The sequence below is a fragment of the Ctenopharyngodon idella genome, chromosome 3 (genome assembly GCF_019924925.1).
Source record: "Ctenopharyngodon idella isolate HZGC_01 chromosome 3, HZGC01, whole genome shotgun sequence".
NCBI classification, from domain to species: domain Eukaryota; kingdom Metazoa; phylum Chordata; class Actinopteri; order Cypriniformes; family Xenocyprididae; genus Ctenopharyngodon; species Ctenopharyngodon idella.
The window spans coordinates 51,190,204-51,209,257 of record NC_067222.1 but is presented as its reverse complement, the minus strand read 5'-3'; the positions used below and the strand labels follow the sequence as shown (position 1 = coordinate 51,209,257).

The window sequence follows — 19,054 nt, the reverse complement described above, 5'->3', positions numbered from 1 at the left end:
GTGTTGAAATATATAATTGAGTATCATCGGCATAGCAGTGGAAACTAATTCCATGTCTTCTTATAATATTACCAAGTGGCAGCATGTATATTGAAAATAGCAGAGGGCCTAACACAGATCCTTGAGGCACTCCATAATTTACTATCGTTATCTTAGATTTTTCCCCGTTTAAATAAACAAAATTGTGACGGTCTGATAGATACGACCTAAACCACCGTAATGCCTGTCCCTGGATACCAGTGTAATTCTGTAGTCGATCTAGGAGTATTTTATGATCTATAGTGTCGAACGCAGCACTGAGATCAAGTAACACTAGTATTGAGATACAGCCTTGGTCAGAAGCTAGAAGTAAGTCATTTGTAATTTTAACGAGCGCAGTTTCTGTGCTATGATGAGGCCTGAATCCTGACTGAAATTTTTCATAGATAGCATTTTTTTGCAAGAAGGAGCACAATTGGACCGACACCACTTTTTCTAGTATTTTAGATATAAATGGAAGATTTGAAATGGGTCTGTAATTTGCCAATACATTTGGATCTAATTGTGGTTTCTTAATGAGAGGCTTAATAACTGCTAGCTTGAACGGTCTTGGAACATGACCTAGAGATAAAGACGAGTTAATAATATTTAGAAGAGGCTCTTCTGCTACAGGTAACAATTCTTTCAGTAGTTTAGTGGGTATTGGATCTAATAAACATGTTGTTGGTTTAGACGCTGTGATAAGTTTATTTAGCTCTTCCTGTCCTATAGTTGTAAAGCACTGCAACTGTTCTTGAGGGACGATAATTGAGGCTGAATCATAAAACTCTGTCAAGGGTTGTACATTTACAACTGTATTTCTGATGCTTTCGATTTTTTCAGTAAAGAAATTCATAAAGTCATCGCTACTAAACTGTAATGAAATGTTTTGTTCTGGTGATGTCTGTTTATTTGTTAATCTAGCCACTGTACTAAATAAGAACCTTGGATTGTTTTGGTTATTTTCTATAAGTTTGCGGAGATGCTCGGCCCTGGCTGCTTTTAGAGTCTTTCTATAACGGGACGAGCTGTCTTTCCACGCGATTCTAAAGACCTCTAAACGAGTTTGTCTCCATTTGCGTTCTAGATTACGAGTTTCTCTTTTGATAGCGTGAGTAATATTGTTGTACCATGGTACAGTATTTTTCTCTCTAACCTTTTTTGATTTCTCATCGGTGCAACAGTATGTAATGTACTAGTGAAAGTGGTGCACATACTGCTAGTAATTTTCTCAAGATCATTTGTGTGTTTGGGTACAATGAGCAGGTGAGACAGATCAGGCAGTTTATTTGTGAATTTATCTTTAGTTGTCGGAAGAATTGTTCTACCTAGTCGATATCGTGGCGCAATTTGACAAATATCAGCAGTATGCAGTACGCATGTTACAAGGTAATGATCAGTGATATCATCACTTTGCGGTAGAATTTCTATATCAGTAGGATTGATTCCATGTGATATAATTAAATCTAGTGTATGATTAAGACGGTGAGTGGGTCCAGTGACGTTTTGTTTGACCCCAAACGAGTTTAGTAAATCTGTAAACGCAGCCCCTAACGCATCATTTGTATTATCTACATGAATATTAAAATCTCCAACAATCAGCGCTTTATCGACGTTGACCAATAGGTCTGAGAGAAAGTCTGCAAACTCTTTTAGGAAATCAGCATAAGGCCCTGGAGGTCTATAAACAGTAGCCAAAGCAAGAGATAGTAGCGACTTTTTACTTATATCTGAGAGTGTAACAGTTAGCACGAGAATTTCAAATGAATTAAACCTGTAGTTTGTTTTCTGGGTAACGTTAAGAATCTCTCTATAGATTGTTGCAACACCACCGCCACGGCCAACTGGACGGCATTTATTTTTATAACAGTAGCCAGGTGGACAAGACTCATTAAGACCGAAATAATCATTTGGTTTAAGCCATGTTTCAGTAAGGCAAATTACATCAAGACTATTATCTGTGATCATTTCATTTATAATAACCGCCTTAGGTGTCAGCGATCTAATGTTTAGTAGTCCTAGCTTTAGAAATTGTTTTTGTTCAGTAATTTTGCGAATTTCTGGTTTGATCACGATCAGATTTTTTCTAGATCCTTTATTTTTATTGTTAAACCTCACTATTCGGGGAATAGACACAGTTTCTATAGACTGTATTACACTCACATTTCTATCAATTAAGTGGGTAGAACACAGACTGTGATTTGAGGTTTGACTTACTAGTCATACGGTGCGAAGCGTCTTGGAGATGTTCTCCGACAGAAGATCAGCTCCGATTCTGCTGGGGTGCAGGCCATCAGCACGGAAGAGCCTAGGTCGCTCCCAGAAAAGATTCCAATTATTTATAAAGAGCAGCTTCTGTTCAGTACACCAAGACATTAACCATTCATTTAAAGCAAATAATCTACTGAACCTTTCATGTCCACGTCGGTACGTCGGAAGCGGTCCGGACACGATGATCCTCGTCGCGGGCGATGTGGCTCGTACCGTCTCGATCAGGCTCCTGAAGTCCTGCTTCAGCACCTCCGTCTGCCGCAGCCTGGTGTCGTTCACCCCCACGTGCAGAACAACAGCTCCGATGCTCTCAGCACCATTCAGGATCGCGGGAACCTGCGCAGAGACATCGAGAACACGAGCACCAGGAAAACAGTGACTGCGCACCTTACCTTTGGTTGTGGTAGCGTGGACGTGACGGACGATGGAGTCTCCGATGACCACGGCGTCTCGTTCTGCCTCGCGAAGAGGGGAGAAGCGGTTCCTCATCGAGACCTCGAAGACCGGGGGCGGCGGAGGGGGAGAGGTCCTGGTCCGAGGCCTGGCTCGCGCCTTCCGTTGCTGAAGAACCCAAGGTCCCTGGTGTGACGGCGCCGGAGTGAACGAGGGCTGGGATGAACGCGTTCTGGGTGCTCGGGCCCTGTGCAGAGAAGCACACGGCGTAGAGGAAGCAGGAATGTTAATATCGCGCTGCAAACTTACCAAGGATTAGTGAGCGTCAGCACGGGATGTTTCCAGCGCTGTTCGCCGCTCCCGTAGCTCGGCCTGCTTCTCCAGAAGGGTCCGGATCTGTCGTTCCACGGCCTCCAGCTCCAACTGCACCGCATGCAGCTCGAACGTGTCCTCACCTGCACTCAAAGATAGAGACACATTCGATACGCTCGCCATTAGTATAGATGAACAATAATATTGTGAGTGAGAAGAGTATAAACGCTAGTGTGACCACGCCGCTATTGCTAACGGGCTAAAGCTAGTAGCAAATGTTCGAGAAGTCGGATAAAACGACTTTTTTTTTCTTACACAGGCGCGTGACCAACAATGGTGTCGGTGAACTGCAATGAACAAGTAATAACCATGCGGTTCACTATGACCGCTCAAGACTGAAATAATCAAATAAAAACAATAACGCATACAAATATCATTTTTACAAGAAATGATATACCAGTTATTTACCTCTATAATCGATTTTACTCATACACAGGCACGTGTCTCTTACACACTCGCGTGGCGTCGGTGAACTGAAATGAACAATAACCACACAGTTCACTATGACTACATGTTTAACCACTTAGATTGAGATAATAAGATTAAACTAAAACATACACATTTTTTACAAGAAATGATATCAGTCTTTTACCTCTGTGTTCGTTTTTGCTCTCACACAGGTGCGTCTCTATCACAGGCGCTTGTGACTAGCAATGACATCGGTGAACTGCAATGAATAATCACGCGGTTCACTATGACGTTTATAACAACTTAGATCGAAATACAAATTAAAAAGGCAAAAAACACGGTTTACTGCAACTAAATGGTATTTTTATTTATTCCATATTATTATGGAGTCATATACCTCTCGGATTTAATCAAAAATATCTTAATTTGTGTTCTGAAGATGAACAAAGATGAGGGTGAGTAATTAAAGACAGAAATTTTTGGGTGAACTAACCCTTTAAAGCATTTTTTCAACTACATTTTTATAAACACTGATTCACTCAATGATAGATGTAATGAAACAAGCTGTTGAAATCATTTTAACTTTGAGTGCCACTTTAAAAGGCTCAGCTGACCAGCAATGCATTGCAGGGGTAACGCTGAAGCTGATGCTTCACTTCATAGAGATCAATGGCATTGATTCAATGCATTTACCAGTGCTGATGCCATTAATTGGAAATCCCCTTGAATGTTAAAAGGATGCTAAGACAGAGATTTCACTTTCCTTGAACATGACCACCTGTTTTAACAAATATAAATGACTTACCCTGAAGGACAGATGCAGGTAATCGCATGCGATCAGTCGATCTCTCTCTCATTCACTGTCTGTTTAGGCTTGTTAAGTGCTACGGAGCCTCTGTACAAATCACCATGGTACACATTATGTTATCATTACGAACGTATTTAATATTCGGCACACATGTAGGAAGTGAAAAGACGAGAAGGGCATAACCAAGAAACTGTGTTTCTTGCATTCCTCTGTGGTTGTCTTGTCAGTAGGGCAGTATTAAGATATTGCGGTTATCATGACAGCCCTATGCTGCAGAATAAAAAACAAAAAGAAAAAAAAATAGAAATATGTGCTCATTTTGTTGTGCTCTGGCTTGGTCTTTTGTATCCTTAATGTTAATAAAAGCACATGCAAAGCAAATGAATTATTTCTATGAATTATGTAGAGAATATAAACAGTTATAGGGTGCATGTCCCTTCGGCTTTATTTACTTATCGAAATAATCCATAAAACAAGTTGTGATAGCAAACAACAATTTCCATTCAATTCATTTGTTTGAAGTTCAAAATGCCACGCTGACTGCGGAGTGAGTTTATGAATATTCATGTATACTCCACCCGTTGGAACAGTTTCTCACAGGACCTGAATAATTTAAAATATGTCATGTCGCATCAAAAACAAACAGAACCAATCACCATTAACTACAATGGATACATTATACAGATGCCTATTCAGTTTCTGACATACTCCACACATTTAATTCTGCTGACAACAGGACAAATGGAAGAGTAGAGTAAAGAAAATGGCACGTTTGTGTTTTTGTACAGATTTCACAAGGATCCCAGCATCAGGAACAAGTGGATGGTTTATTTTTAATGGCGTCGTGGATTGTGTTAGATGATTACATGTTTGTTTGGTGCATTTGACTGTAGATTGTTTTGTAATTGAAGCATGGTGTAATGGAAAGTTTGGAAAGAAACTGATATTGAAAGATGAAGCAGCAAACTGTATTGAGTCTGACAGCATCATAAACCGCAAGTAAACAATTATCATGGATTGGGGTATCACTGCTACGCTGATGATACACACATTTACATCATTTACATTTACATTTACATTTACTCATTTGGCAGACGCTTTTATCCAAAGCGACTTACAAGTGAGGAATACAACAAGCGAGTCATCATGACGAGGCAAATAGACACAAAAAGTGCTCACAATACAAGTCTTAGGTAATGCTCAGAGTATCATAAGCTACAATAGAGAGGGATTAGAGAAAGTGAAAGGATAGGTATAAATTTTATTTATTTTTTTAAGATGAGGTTAAGTGCTCACGAAGAGATGAGTTTTCAGCTGTCTTTTGAATATTGCCAGGGATTCTGCATTCCGGATAAAGGCAGGAAGATCGTTCCACCAGCAAGGAACAGTGAACGAGAATGTCCTGGAGAGTGATTTCGTGTCTCTCTGTGATGGTACCACAAGCCTTCGCTCCTTTAATGAGCGTAGGCTTCTGGTAGGAGTGTAGACTCGTAAGAGTGAGTGGAAGTAGGAGGGTGCAGAGCCTGTGGCAGATCTGTAAGCAAGCGTCAACGCCTTGAATTTGATGCGAGCAGCAATTGGTAGCCAGTGAAGAGAGATGAAGAGAGGCGTGACATGGGCTCTTTTGGGCTCGTTGAAGACGAGACGTGCTGCAGCGTTCTGAATCATTTGTAGAGGCCTGATTGTGCATGATGGCAGTCCAGCCAGAAGAGCATTGCAGTAATCAAGCCTAGAAATGACCAGGGCCTGGACCAGAAGTTGTGTTGCATGTTCTGTTAGAAAGGGCCTGATTTTCCTGATGTTGTATAGTGCAAATCTGCATGACCGAGTGGTCTTTGCAATGTGGTCTTTGAAGGTCAGTTGGTGATCAAGGATTACTCCAAGATTTCTGGCCGAATTTGATGGGGTAATAGAAGATGTGCCTAGCTGGATGCTGAAATCATGATTTAGAGTCGAATTGGCAGGGAAGACGAGAAGCTCAGTCTTTGCCAGGTTGAGCTGTAGATGATGTTCCTTCATCCATGCCGAGATGTCCGCCAGACAGCTTGAGATTCGTGCAGCTACTGTGGGATCATCTGGTTGGAATGAAAGGAAGAGTTGTGTGTCATCAGCATAGCAATGGTAGGAGAAACCGTGTGCCTGAATGATGGGACCAAGTGATGTAGTGTAAATGGAGAAGAGGAGGGGTCCAAGCACTGAACCCTGAGGAACCCCTGTGGTCAGTTGATGAGCTTTGGATACCTCCCCTCTCCAGGCAACCCTGAAAGACCTTCCTGTGAGATAGGATTCAAACCAGAGAAGTGGAGTACCTGTGATGCCAAGTGATGAGAGGGTGGACAGAAGGATCTGATGATTCACCGTGTCAAAGGCAGCAGATAGATTGAGCAGAATGAGAACTGATGATTTGGAATTAGCCTTTGCAATCCGCAAGGATTCAGTAACCGACAGTAGTGCAGTCTCGGTCGAGTGGCCACTCTTGAAACCAGATTGATTGACGTCCAATTGGTTGCTCTGTGAGAGGAAAGATGACAGCTGGTTGAAAACAACTCGTTCAATTGTTTTTGCTATGAATGGTAGGAGAGAAACAGGTCTGTAGCTGTCTACAAGAGACGTGCTTAATGTGGGTTTTTTAAGCAGTGGGGTTACCCGAGCCTGCTTGAATGTGTTAGGGAAAGTGCCAGTGTGGAGAGATGTGTTGATAATGTGTGTAAGTGCTGGTAAAAGTGTAGGAGCGATGGCTTGTAGAAGGTGTGAGGGGATGGGATCTAGAGGGCAGGTGGTGGGATGGCTGGAGAGAAGTTTGGATACTTCTGTCTCAGTGAGGGGAGAGAATGAAGAAAGGAGGTGTGCAGCTGTGTGTGTGAGTGGTCTGAGTTCCTGTCTGTGTGGAGCGGAGAACTGACTGCTGATGGTAGATGTTTTGTCAGTGAAAAAATTAGCAAAATTATCAGCAGTTAGTGATGAGGTGGGTGGTGGTGGAGGGGGACAGAGGAGAGAGTTGAATGTTTTGAAAAGTGTGCGTGTGTTTGAAGCGCTGTTGATTTTGTTGTGGAAATAGGTAGATTTAGCAGCATGAATTCCAGCAGAAAAGGATGAGAGCAGAGATTAATAGCAGCCTAGGTCATATTGGTCTTTTGATTTGTGCCATTTCCTCTCCGCAGCCCTGAGTTTGGTCCGATGTTCACGAAGAACATCGGATAACCAGGGATTAGAGGGAGTAGCACGTGCAGGCCTGGATGACAGAGGACAGATACTATCAAGAGATGAAGTTAAGGTGAGAAGAAGAAAGAGAGCGCAGGTTTCGTCTGAAGGTAACTGGTAGAGGGGTTGGTGGTGAACAAATAGGGAGTTGTAGATTAAAAGTAATGAAGAAATGATCGGAAATGTGCAGAGGTTTTACCAAGATGTTGTCAGTGACGCAGTTGCGTGTGTAAATGAGGTCAAGTTGGTTGCCAGATTTGTGAGTACTTGTGGTGATGAGCCGATTAAGATCGAATGAGGCTACAAGAGAGAGGGGCGATAAATTAGTACAATATGAATTTTGGCAGGATTTGAGATTGTAATAGCATGAAACTCAAATGAATTGTTGTTGCAAAGAGAGGAATGAGTCGAGTATTTCCAATTGTCAGAAATGAGAAGACCTGTGCCCCCACCCCTCCCAGACTGGAGAGGGGTATGAGAGAAAGTGAAGTTGTTAGAGAGAGCAGCAGGGGTTGCTGAGTCCTCTGGACGAATCCAGGTCTCAGTCAATCCCAAGATATTAAGAGAAGAATTAGTAGCAAAGGCTGGAATGAAGTCAGCTTTGTTAACTGCTGACTGACAATTCCATAGACTCACAGAGACAGAGAGAGGAGTATTAGTGTTAGAAGAGGAGTAAATAGGGTGCAGGTAAGAAGCATTGCGCTGCCTTTTATGTGGGTTAGTGGAGCATTGCCGAGAGATAACAGGAATGTATTGAAAGCACATGCTGATGATGAAGGAAAAGTATGAAAGGAGGAAGAAAGTTAAGTGCCTACCGGTGTCGTTGCTCGGTAGAGTCGCGCAGGTAGAGTCGCAGGTCTTTACCCGAGTCGGTCTTCACACGAGGAGGATGAACGCTCCCGCTGACGCTTCCGCGACAGCGCGCACACGCACAATAAATATACAGCTTATTAACACGTGATTAGAAGAGCTACGCCCGCCTTGCAAATTAGCACTGCAAAAGCCTAAAGCCCGTGAATGGCTGCGAATCGAAATGAAACTCTGCTCAATTACGAGCAAATAACACCAATAAAGTCTGCAAACGCGCCTGTTATTCTAAACAAGTGCAATTAAAATACAATTATAGTCAAGGTACAAAATAGGACAAACACAGATACGAATTTAAATCCTTCCTAGTAGCAAATAATAAACGAAGCAAATGACCCACAACAGATATTAAGCAAAACACTTACGCGCTCCTGCCGTAAGTGTCAGCACTACGTCTAAGTCTTTGCATCTTTGCTGACAGTCTCTCTGTGCCTTGCATTGAGCTCTCTTCTGTCTTTCATTTTCGTTTTCTTTTTTGTCTCAATATCTCTGGCACAGTCCTGTTTCCTTTTCTGCATATACTCTGCTCTGTGTTCATGTTCTGCATCCCTACACGCCCGGTAAAGTCGCTGCTTCTCAGCTGCACTCAGTTACTTGACTAATATGGAATTATATATTTTGAATGTAACTTTTCAACAAACTAATAAAAATATGAATTAAATATTAATGAAAAAACTCTTTGAAATTGGAAAAAATATTTCATTGTGCCATACTGGTACAAATCCCTCATGTGGGCGGGGTTGACAGCAAGTTTTTGATTGACAGTGCGTTTTTGATTGACAGCTTCTTGACCTGAAAGTGAAGATTTCATTGTTGTTTTTTAAAGTATGTGTGTGTGTGTGTGTGAGAGAATCTGCAAGCGCCTTCATATTTTTAGTAACAAAGTTAGAAATGTTGTTTTTAAATGTTATTTTTATATTCTTTCTTTCACTACTTTGTAAACATTAGATTTCAAGAGCAGTATTGTGCCACTGTTGTCAGGGTGAGATCAAATGCCTTATTTACTTTCCATTTAAATGCAAGATATAATGTCCAATGTTTTGGGGGAATATTTCTTTCTTCCTGATAATGCTAATTGAACACGAAATGATTTTTTTATGAAATGACAGTGAGATCAATTAAAAATGACCACTGGTGTCCAGTGACAATGTAGAAATACTTTATTCCTGTTCTTAAGTATATGTCTACTTTACTGGAGTATAAATGTTTCTATTGACTTCACTTTTGTCACTTTTGTGAGTGAAACTACAGAAAATAACAGCTACTACCCAAATGACTGTGTTAGTGACATCTGACTGCTACACTAATGTGATGTGGATTGTTGTTGTGTGTTTGTAGGTTGTCTGGCTGTATGGTGACAGAGAAAGGCTGTGGTTATGTGTCTTCAGCTTTGAGTTTGAACCCCTCACACCTGAGAGAGCTGGATCTGAGCTACAATCACCCAGGAGACTCAGGAGTGAAGCTGCTCACTGATACACTCAACCATCCAAACTACAGACTGAACAAACTCAAGTATGTTAAGCATGAAGAGTGAATAACTTCTACTATGTTGTAGTGAACTTCCACAACTTACTGAAATCTAATTAACATATATGTAATATAATAATAATAAATAATAATAATAATAATAAATTAGAGAATTGCATGGCAGTAAAGGAGCACAGTAAAATCCTCAGTGTTAAATTATCACTTGCTCTGAGTCTATATGAGTCCAGTAAAAAAGTAACACTAAAACAGTGTTGAAGCTAATAAAACAATTAAATGATTAAGTGATGATTGAGCGTTAGTGATGAACTCCTGCTGTTCACTGTAGATTCAATGTAAAATCTATGTTTCACATCGAAACAATGTTGATCTCTGACCAACAGCGATTCAACATCTTTTTGCGAGGCTACGTTCAGACTGTCAGTCCAAATCTGATTTTTGCATACCCAGTTGAATCCAGTATCCAAGATTCTCAGCCAATCAGATCCCAGGACCACATCTAACTGTCGGATATAGTTGTATAGTGTTTATCGTGTTAAATTTGTCAATTTAAATAACTAAAACTGTCAAATAGGACAATAAATTACAAACATTTGAAGAAGGAAAGTATTAAATGCTTAAAATATAAAACCTTAAAACTCTAAAGTGACATTGCTAATTCCAGTCGGCTACTCACTTTGTTACTGAGGCGTCTCTGCTATTGTTCACCAGCTTTTCCACCATTAGGCCACGTCTGGTAACCCTGAAGTTTTGGGGTTTGATTCTCAATACCGCCAGGAAATTAGGTACCCTTGGGGCACCCTAGGCACATAACCCCCAATCACTCCCTAGGAGCCACAGCAAAAATTGCTGCCCACTCCTCCGGGTTTGGTAACTAAGTTTATAAATTTGGTAACTAAGAAGATTTTAAAATAGCTTTGCCTCCTATTTATCATTAATCTCATTGGATAACCATCAATCATCAACAAGATAACATCCCTATTTGTATTCTCCAAAAACATTCTTGTTTATTTTTTCCTTTCTGCAATTTACACCTAACGCCAGGTTCACACATGCTCCGTTCTGCAGTGTGTATGTGTTGCGTGTTGCAGTATGTATGTGTTTCAGAAGCAGCATTGTGCTTTCACATATTACGCGTTTGCAGTGCGCTACTGATCCGCAGCTTCTGTGTCATGGACTTATTCATATTTAAACACAATAAATATAAACAACATAATATTCAATTGATTATAAATAGCCATAGATTTACATATTACGATGCTCAAGCACGTGGAAAAAAACGTTTAAACATGACCTTACATGAAATTGTTCTATCGCAAACATTTTAAAATAACTTACCATCTACACAAATGGCTGATGATACGGCCTCCCTTGCCTTTTCTTTAAAAAGTCCTGCCGGTCATACAGAACTTCATGTTTCTATACTTCAGTAATTAACTGAGTGACACCCATTGTCCACGTGATTATCACTTTTTGCGGTGATGTAAGGCCCTCGCCTTCACATAAAATAACAAACTGTGCAGCAGTGTTGTTTTTGACGGCCTGTTTTAATTTTAGTTTTATTCTAGTCTTTGTGTCAAGCTGTCATTTTAGTTTTTTTTAGTTTTAGTCATGTTCGTACTCTTTTTAGTCTAGTCAAGTTTCAGTTGACTAAAAGTCTGAGCATTTTAGTCAGAATTATCCATGACTATTTTCATCTAGTTTTAGTCAATGAAAATTGTATTTTAGTCTCTTTTTAGTAATGCAATTCTATTTAACCCAGTCAATATAGTATAAGTACTTAGTAGTATAGACGAAACCAAAATTTTCTTTTAGCCAAACCCATTACAAACAAGGTTATCTTATATTATTGTTACCTTATAGACTCAAGAATACATCCATTCCAGACACTGAAGACCCTCTAATTTGAATTTACAACATATTTATTTTACCAACCAAACATGTTAGAAGTACACAGACATACATTTAAATAAAATAAATAAAAACAATAAATAAAATAAATAAAACAGCATCACATGACAATGCCAGAAAAAAATTAAAGCATTCAAGTTTAACAAAGACACCAGTGCTTGAATGCTTGAGCTACAATAACATACTAAAAAGTGCAAATAAAATGTGTGTGTCTGTTACTTGTGTTGCTTGTAAACTGAAGTCAGATTTTGCATCATAAAAACTATTAAAAGATATAACTCTACAAATGGTTTGGACCTTAGAGAGATATAATGGGATGGGAAGCACTGGCTGACAGAAAAGAACAAACAGTACTGAATTATGCCAACTACTGAACCAAATAACCAGCAGTCTTGTCCATCTTCTAGGGTGGGACTTGCTTCACTGGTGTTATTTCTGGAATCTAGCACAGGATACAATGTCAGGACAGATGCAGCCTCTGGAAAATCTAACTGTTGTAAATATTAAGTAGCATAAATCCTTGCTATGATTTTTACCATAGCAAATCAACCTCTGAGTGAGTGACTTGACTGTACGTAAAAAAAAAAGAAAAAAAGTCTACATAATCAAAACAGAAGTAGTCTAAGCAGTAGACTCGGCTGGCATGTTAATGCTAATACCATTTGTTTAAATGTATGTATTGGTCTAGAATAAAGTATTCAAAGTCATGTTGTTGATGCCAAATTCAGTTCAGTGTGATTTCTATGTGAATGACAAAACTAGCTACAGTACTTGGCCAACAAGTGATGCTTAGTACACATGGAGTCAGTCAGTCAGGTAGGAACTAAGAACCCACTTTACAAAAATACACACACACACACACACACACACACACACTACTCACACATTAACCCACTTTACACTCTCTCACAAACAAATATACACACACACGCTAGTCACGCACGTTTGTCTCAGTCGTTTTCAGCTCCAGTGGCTACCGTTTAAAGCTAACATCTAAAGCTAATGTTAAAATGAGACACATTAACCACAGCCTCATGAGTTGGCATGAGCTTTCTAAAATAGAAAGTAACGTTACGTTAATGTCTTGACTTAACTCAATTTCATTATGGAATGCCTTGAGATGTATCTTAAGGTTTGTGGTGTTTTTTCCTGTGATTTTGTGGCCGCATTTCTCCCCATCTTTTTCCACAACACATTCCGTTTTCTTTTCCACTTCTATGTAATGAAGGTTTTTCCAAATGTCGTTTCTTCTTTTTCTCCCAAAGACGAACCCCGGCTGGCCGGCCACTGGTCCCTTTCTCTGTGTCAGACTTAACTTGTTGTCGTTTACGCTAACTCACCGCAGCTGCATCTTCTAAATAATGCCATGAGTGGGGCTTGAGGAAGTGACGTCACCTGCGTCTGCGCAGTGCGATCTGATGCAGCCCCTGAAGTGAGACACAGGAAACAGAAATACTGCAAAATAATAATGTGACTAAACGAGACGAAATAACGTTATAACATTTTGTCTTGTCTCGTTTTGGTCAACAAAAATGAAGAGACATTTTAGCATAGTTTTTATTTTGTAAACCACATTTAGTCTCGTTTTTATTCGTCAACAATATTGCATTATACATTTAATTATAGTCATCGTCACATGACCAGCATTTACGTTGTTTCGTCTCTTTTTCATCATGAGATAAACATTCGTTGACGATATTTAGTCATAATTTTCGTTGACAAAAGAAACACTGCTGTGCAGTGCATTTCACAATAAAAAAAAAAAAAACTTTTAATATAAATTTGACCGCATTAGTTATTTTTGCTACTCATGGCAAGTGTTTTGCTTCTTTGCTTTACTCCAAGCTTAAAGTAAAAAGATGATGGTGAAAAATAGTAGTATAATTAAATTAAATGCATTTACGGTGAGGTTACTATATTTTCATGTCAATCCGTGTTCATTTTGAGCACGAAACAAACTTTAGTGCGTGTAGCACAGCAAAAATAGACTCGTGAGTGAACGATCACTGCACTGCTGCAGACGCAACGCTCCAGAAATGCATTGCTGGACCGCATCCAAGTGCTCTAATCTGTTAATATGGGCACCACAAAAAATATGCGCCATATACGCACTGCAGACGGAGTATGTGTGAACCTGGTGGGAGTACAAACTACAACTGCCAGACGTTACCCCATGCCAGGGTCATACATTAACTTTTCCATTAAGGGGCTCCTTGCAATTGATTTCCAGGGGCATTTTTTTTACCTTCATAAGCGCAATTTTTATGATTACCTGTGTTGTGTTTTATGTTAAATACTTAAATTTAACCAATTACTTAAATTAATCAGAATCCTATAGGCTATAGACTGTTACCAATAAAAAGTTATCATTGACAAAGCCATCTTTACACTGCAAAGGTGGAACAGAAGCTGCATTTGAAGTAACATTTAAATGTTTATTTACACAGACTGTTTAATGTTACTCGTTAATTATAAAATTAACAGGAACTCATTCCAGGGTCATTATTGTCAATTAAAGGGATAGTTCACTCAAAAATGAAAATTATCCCATGATTTACTCACCCTTCAAACTCTCCTAGGTGTATATGACTATCTTCATTTAGACAAACACGATCAGAGTTATATTTAAAAATATCCTGACTCTTCTAAGCTTTATAATGGTAGTGAATGGCAGTCACGATTCTGAAGTAGGGCTGCAACAACTATTCGATATAATCGATAATGAAAATCGACAACGATTCTCATTATCCATTAGGGTTGACGCCAGTTGCGTCAAATTACAGCACTGAATAATGCATTTCTATAGACAAAAATGCATCTAAAAATAGTGGAGGAAACGGATTGAGCAGCTGCAGGAAAGGTACGAGATCAAAGCTGATCAAAACATGAGAACTCTTTATTTTAAGCTTCAAGCTAATGCATTAGTGTAATGGCTTGCCCTGTCAGGCACTTTGACAGATGCATGTGCATCCTCAGCGCAAAAAGTTTTTTCTACCTCTATATCCTTATCTGTAAATGTTACAAATTCACGCGATTTCAATTTTGCATGAAGACTCGTCCTGACAGTCTGTGTTAAGCTTCAAACTTTACTGAATGAGCGCCGGCGTCAGACAGAAGGAACGTGGGAGAGAGGGAGACAATTAATATTCAGCACAAAAATAATCATTTTGCTGAAATATCTGTTGTTTAAAGTTAAATATAGATTTAAAAATCAACATGTTATTCAAGTATTTTATGAGAGTAGTAACTGTAAAGGGATAACAACATGTAATTGAATATACAGCTGAGCTCAAAAGTTTACATACCCCTTGCAGAATCTAGAAAAATGTGAATCATTTTAACAAAATAAGAAGGATCATGAAAATTGCATGTTATTTTTTTATTTAGTACTGTCCTTAATAAACAGCATCTTTTGCATATTTGAACCCTTTCCAGCAGTGACTGTATGATTCTGAGATCCATCTTTTCACACTGAGGACAACTGAGGGACTCAAACACAACTATTAAACAAGGTTCAAACATTCACTGATGCTCCAGAAGGAAACACGATGCATTAAGAGTCAGGGGGTGTACAGAATAAATTGTACTTTTTTTGTCTTCTGGGAAACATGTAAGTATCTTTTGTAGCTTCCAAAGGGCAGAACTAAATGAAAAAATATGTTCTTTAAACAAAATAAAAAAAACTTGCACATCAACTTCTTGTTCAAAAGTTTTAAACCCCTGACTCTTAATGCATTGCGTTTTCTTCAGTGAATGTTTGCAGCTTTTGTAATAGTTGTGTTTGAGTCCCTCAGTTGTCCTCAGTGTGAAAAGATGGATCTCAAAATCATTCAGTCACTGCTGGAAAGGGTTCAAATATGCAGAAGATGCTGGAAAACTGAATAATCTGCAGGAGCTGGAGGATTTTTCTGAAGAACAGAGCTCAGTTTAACTGCTCAGAACAAACAAGAGACTCATGAACAACCATCACAAAACAAACAAACAGTCATAGATCATCAGGTAACCACACACAGTGGTAAGAATCAATGGTATGTAAACTTTTGAACAGGGTAATTTTTATAAATTCTGCAATTTTTTTTGTCTTGTGGACTTTATGTAAACATCTGTTATGTGAAATAGTTTATTCAGGACAGTACTAAAAAAATAACATGCAATTTTCATGATCCTTATTTTGTTCAAATGATTAACATTTTTGCAGATTCTGCAAGGGGTATGTAAACTTTTGAGCTCAACTGTAAATGTAAGATGTTTCTTATAGCCTATTTACAGGATAAAGAAATGACAGTAAGAGGTGATTGTGTCCCTGCTGAACATTTATCTTGACTGTTACACTGAGTTTGTGTTTTTCTTTATTTTCTATCTTCATTTTTAATGTAGAGATTTAAACTATATTGCTAAAGTTATTAGACATCTGATACCCAATGTATGGTTTGTGCCACAGGTCAGGGCAGCCTAAACTATCAGTATTGGTGCTAAAATCATTTTTCATGATTTTGTTGTTTTCATTTCGGCTGTGCATGTGTAGCAGCGTACCAGTTGTGTGCACCCCTGTTTATAAAGTTATAAATATGGTTTTTTTTTTATTATTTTACAAAAACCCATCGCTTCACTTCAGAAGGCCTTTATTAACCCCCTGGAGCCATATGGATTACTTTTATGATGGATGCACTATTTCTGGCTTCAGAATCATGACCGCCGTTCACTACCATTGTAAAGCATGGAAGAGCCAGGATATTACAATATAACTCAGATTCCTCTGAGAGAAGATAGTCAGATACACCTAGGATGTAATAATGATTATTAATGTCGATTAATAGAATATATGAAAATGTTTTTGTGTTTGGGGAAACTGCACGCTTTTTACACATTAGAAAAAGAAGATTAACATAATTGTAGCAACATGATGAATAAATTATATTAACTGGAATAAACTGTACATAGAAAGAGAGCAGAGAATGAGACCGATCATGAAGCTGTCCATAACTTAAGTCTAGCATGAGTTTAAACACTCTCACAAACACTCCCGTTAAAATCTCGGAAGCTGACTACACTGCGACATGAATCTCTGACATCGAATCTGCACTTTGTTGTTTATGATTGGAGAATTCACGAGTTTCAGAATTCTACCAGTTTCAGAATTCAGTCAGAGAGCGTTTGCATTGAACAACTCTTCGTTTCAATGACTGATCTGAACACTTCTGATTGGCCATCGCATTCATAAGCTCAATAAGAACACGCGTGTGATTGGTTATAATGCTCAACGCTACAAAACTAAATCTGTTGGAATGCTGCAGTTGGATGGTTCGAATGAACGTTAAGTATTGTAGTTTGTTTAAACAATATTATCAGTTAAACATATATTCTATTATATAAATATTTTGAAACTAATTTCCATGACTTTTCCAAATCTTTCTGGGTTTATTTTTTTCCCTATTACTTTCCTATTAACTTTTCCATGCCTGGAAATTGCTATTTTAAAATGCCATGACTTTTCCAGGTTTTTCAAGAACGTACGAACTATAGAATATTACTAGTATGTTTAAAGCATGTTTTAACATGTCATTTTATCTTGATTATCTTGTTTCCATAATCATTGGAAGCCCAAATTGTAATTCAAAATGACAATTAAACAATTAATTTGATTAATCGCCCTGCACTGCTGTGTGTGTGTGTGTGTGTGTGTGTGTGTGTAGACGTGTTTGTATGTGTGTGCTTGTGTGTGTTAGTGTGTATAGTGATTGAATGTGAGTGTGTGTGTAGACGTGTGTGTAGTGCGTGAATGTGAGTTTTCGTGTGTGTAGTGTGTAAATGTGCGTGTGAGTGTGTGTAGTGCGTGAATGTGTGTAGTGAGTGTGTGTGTGTGTGTGAGTGTGTGTGTGTGTGCGCATTTACTGATTAAATGTGTATTTACAGACACTATATGTTTTTTTTGCAGTGTGGATCATGGAGGAGAGTTCAGGATTACAGCAGGAATGCACAAATGTATGTCTACACACACACACACACACACACACACATACATATACATATTTATATATATTAGGGCTGTCAATAGATAATTTTTTTTAATCGTGATTAATCGCACACTTATCGTGAAATTAAGCATACACCATTTATCTTGTTTAACATGTCCATTTTACCATCATTGCCTATATCCAGCAAAGTAAACCATCAAACTGAAGTATGATTTTCACAAAACTGTATTTTTCAGCTTTTTTCAAGGTAAATTTAGGTGTCTTTCCAAAAAAATGACACTTGCAGACTCCAAAAGGACACCAAATAACCAAACGATATGAGTCCATATAATTCATCCATTTATGTACTCCAAAGCACCCATAAAAAAACATTTGAGAATTCACAGTGTATAGTGTGTGCAACTGCAAAGAGCTTGTTTACATTTTAGACAAGTCAAGTTGCGGTACTGAACAGGACCACATGGAGATGCCAAAAAAACCTAAACCAACCTTGACCTGCATATTTACTAAAGTACACAGAAACATACACAGGACAAATCCAAACACTATCCTGAATGTGTGTGAAAACAACGTGAATGTACTGAAATGTGTTTGTGCATAAATTAGGGCTGAGCGATATATAAAAAAATTGATATCTCGATATTGTCAATTTTTACAATATTCGATACATATCTTGATATGTTTGCGTTTACTTTTAAATAATAAAAAAATATATAATTTTCTTTTGCCCCCCATTAAAAATGTATCATAGTAAAACACCAAGAGCAAGATGAAGGCGATGCCCAAAACACTGCAGCCTTGACCACTTATTCAGTTCAGCCGCTTTGACAATATTGCTCCTGTTATCAGTTGCGATGCAAACTTGTTGCTCAGCTCTCAAATTCCAAGAAACATCTGCGATGATCTCCCCGGTGTGTTTATTCAGAAAGTAAGTTAACTGGTTTGCAGACAAGCGGATTTCAGCTCCCAGCCATCAATAAAATGAATGGTAAGACTGATGTCGGGTTCACAGGTTCGGCTCGTCCATAGATCAGAAGTGGTTGCGAAGTGTGTTATCTGAGAAAGCTTCTGTGACAGCTGTTCTCAAACTTTAAAATACAGTTTCAGGAGCGCATCCTGGGCAAAGTATTTACGGCAAGGCAAATTGTATCGGGGGTCGGTTGTCTTTAGCAGCCGTTTGAAGCCAGGTATCATATCTTTGGCTATGTGAAACATGACCGCCGAATTTCTTCCCACTTTTTACTATTTCTCACATATGGTGCACCGCAAGAGAATGAAACGACCAGCTTTAATTGTTTAGGGATGACAGGCCTACCAGATTTTTTGGAAGAGTCCGAGGCTGTGA

The 19,054-nt window shown here is 38.7% G+C and overlaps 1 protein-coding gene across 12 annotated transcripts in view; it reads left to right on the top strand.

Moving 5' to 3' along the window:
• The window catches only part of LOC127508724 (NACHT, LRR and PYD domains-containing protein 12-like), a 506,035-nt gene that overhangs the window by 38,962 nt on the left and 448,019 nt on the right, over nucleotides 1-19,054 (top strand). For 11 of the 12 annotated variants that reach the window (XR_007928885.1, XR_007928880.1, XR_007928883.1 and 8 more), the window contains 2 exons: nucleotides 9,677-9,850; nucleotides 17,670-17,716. The exons of the other annotated variant lie outside the window; for it this stretch is intronic. Coding sequence is in view for 3 of the 11 variants with exons in the window: in XM_051886995.1 (XP_051742955.1) it covers nucleotides 9,677-9,850; nucleotides 17,670-17,716 (221 nt within the window). In the remaining 8 variants the exon portion in view is untranslated. The remainder of the gene's footprint in view (nucleotides 1-9,676; nucleotides 9,851-17,669; nucleotides 17,717-19,054) is intronic. 12 annotated transcript variants of the gene reach the window in all.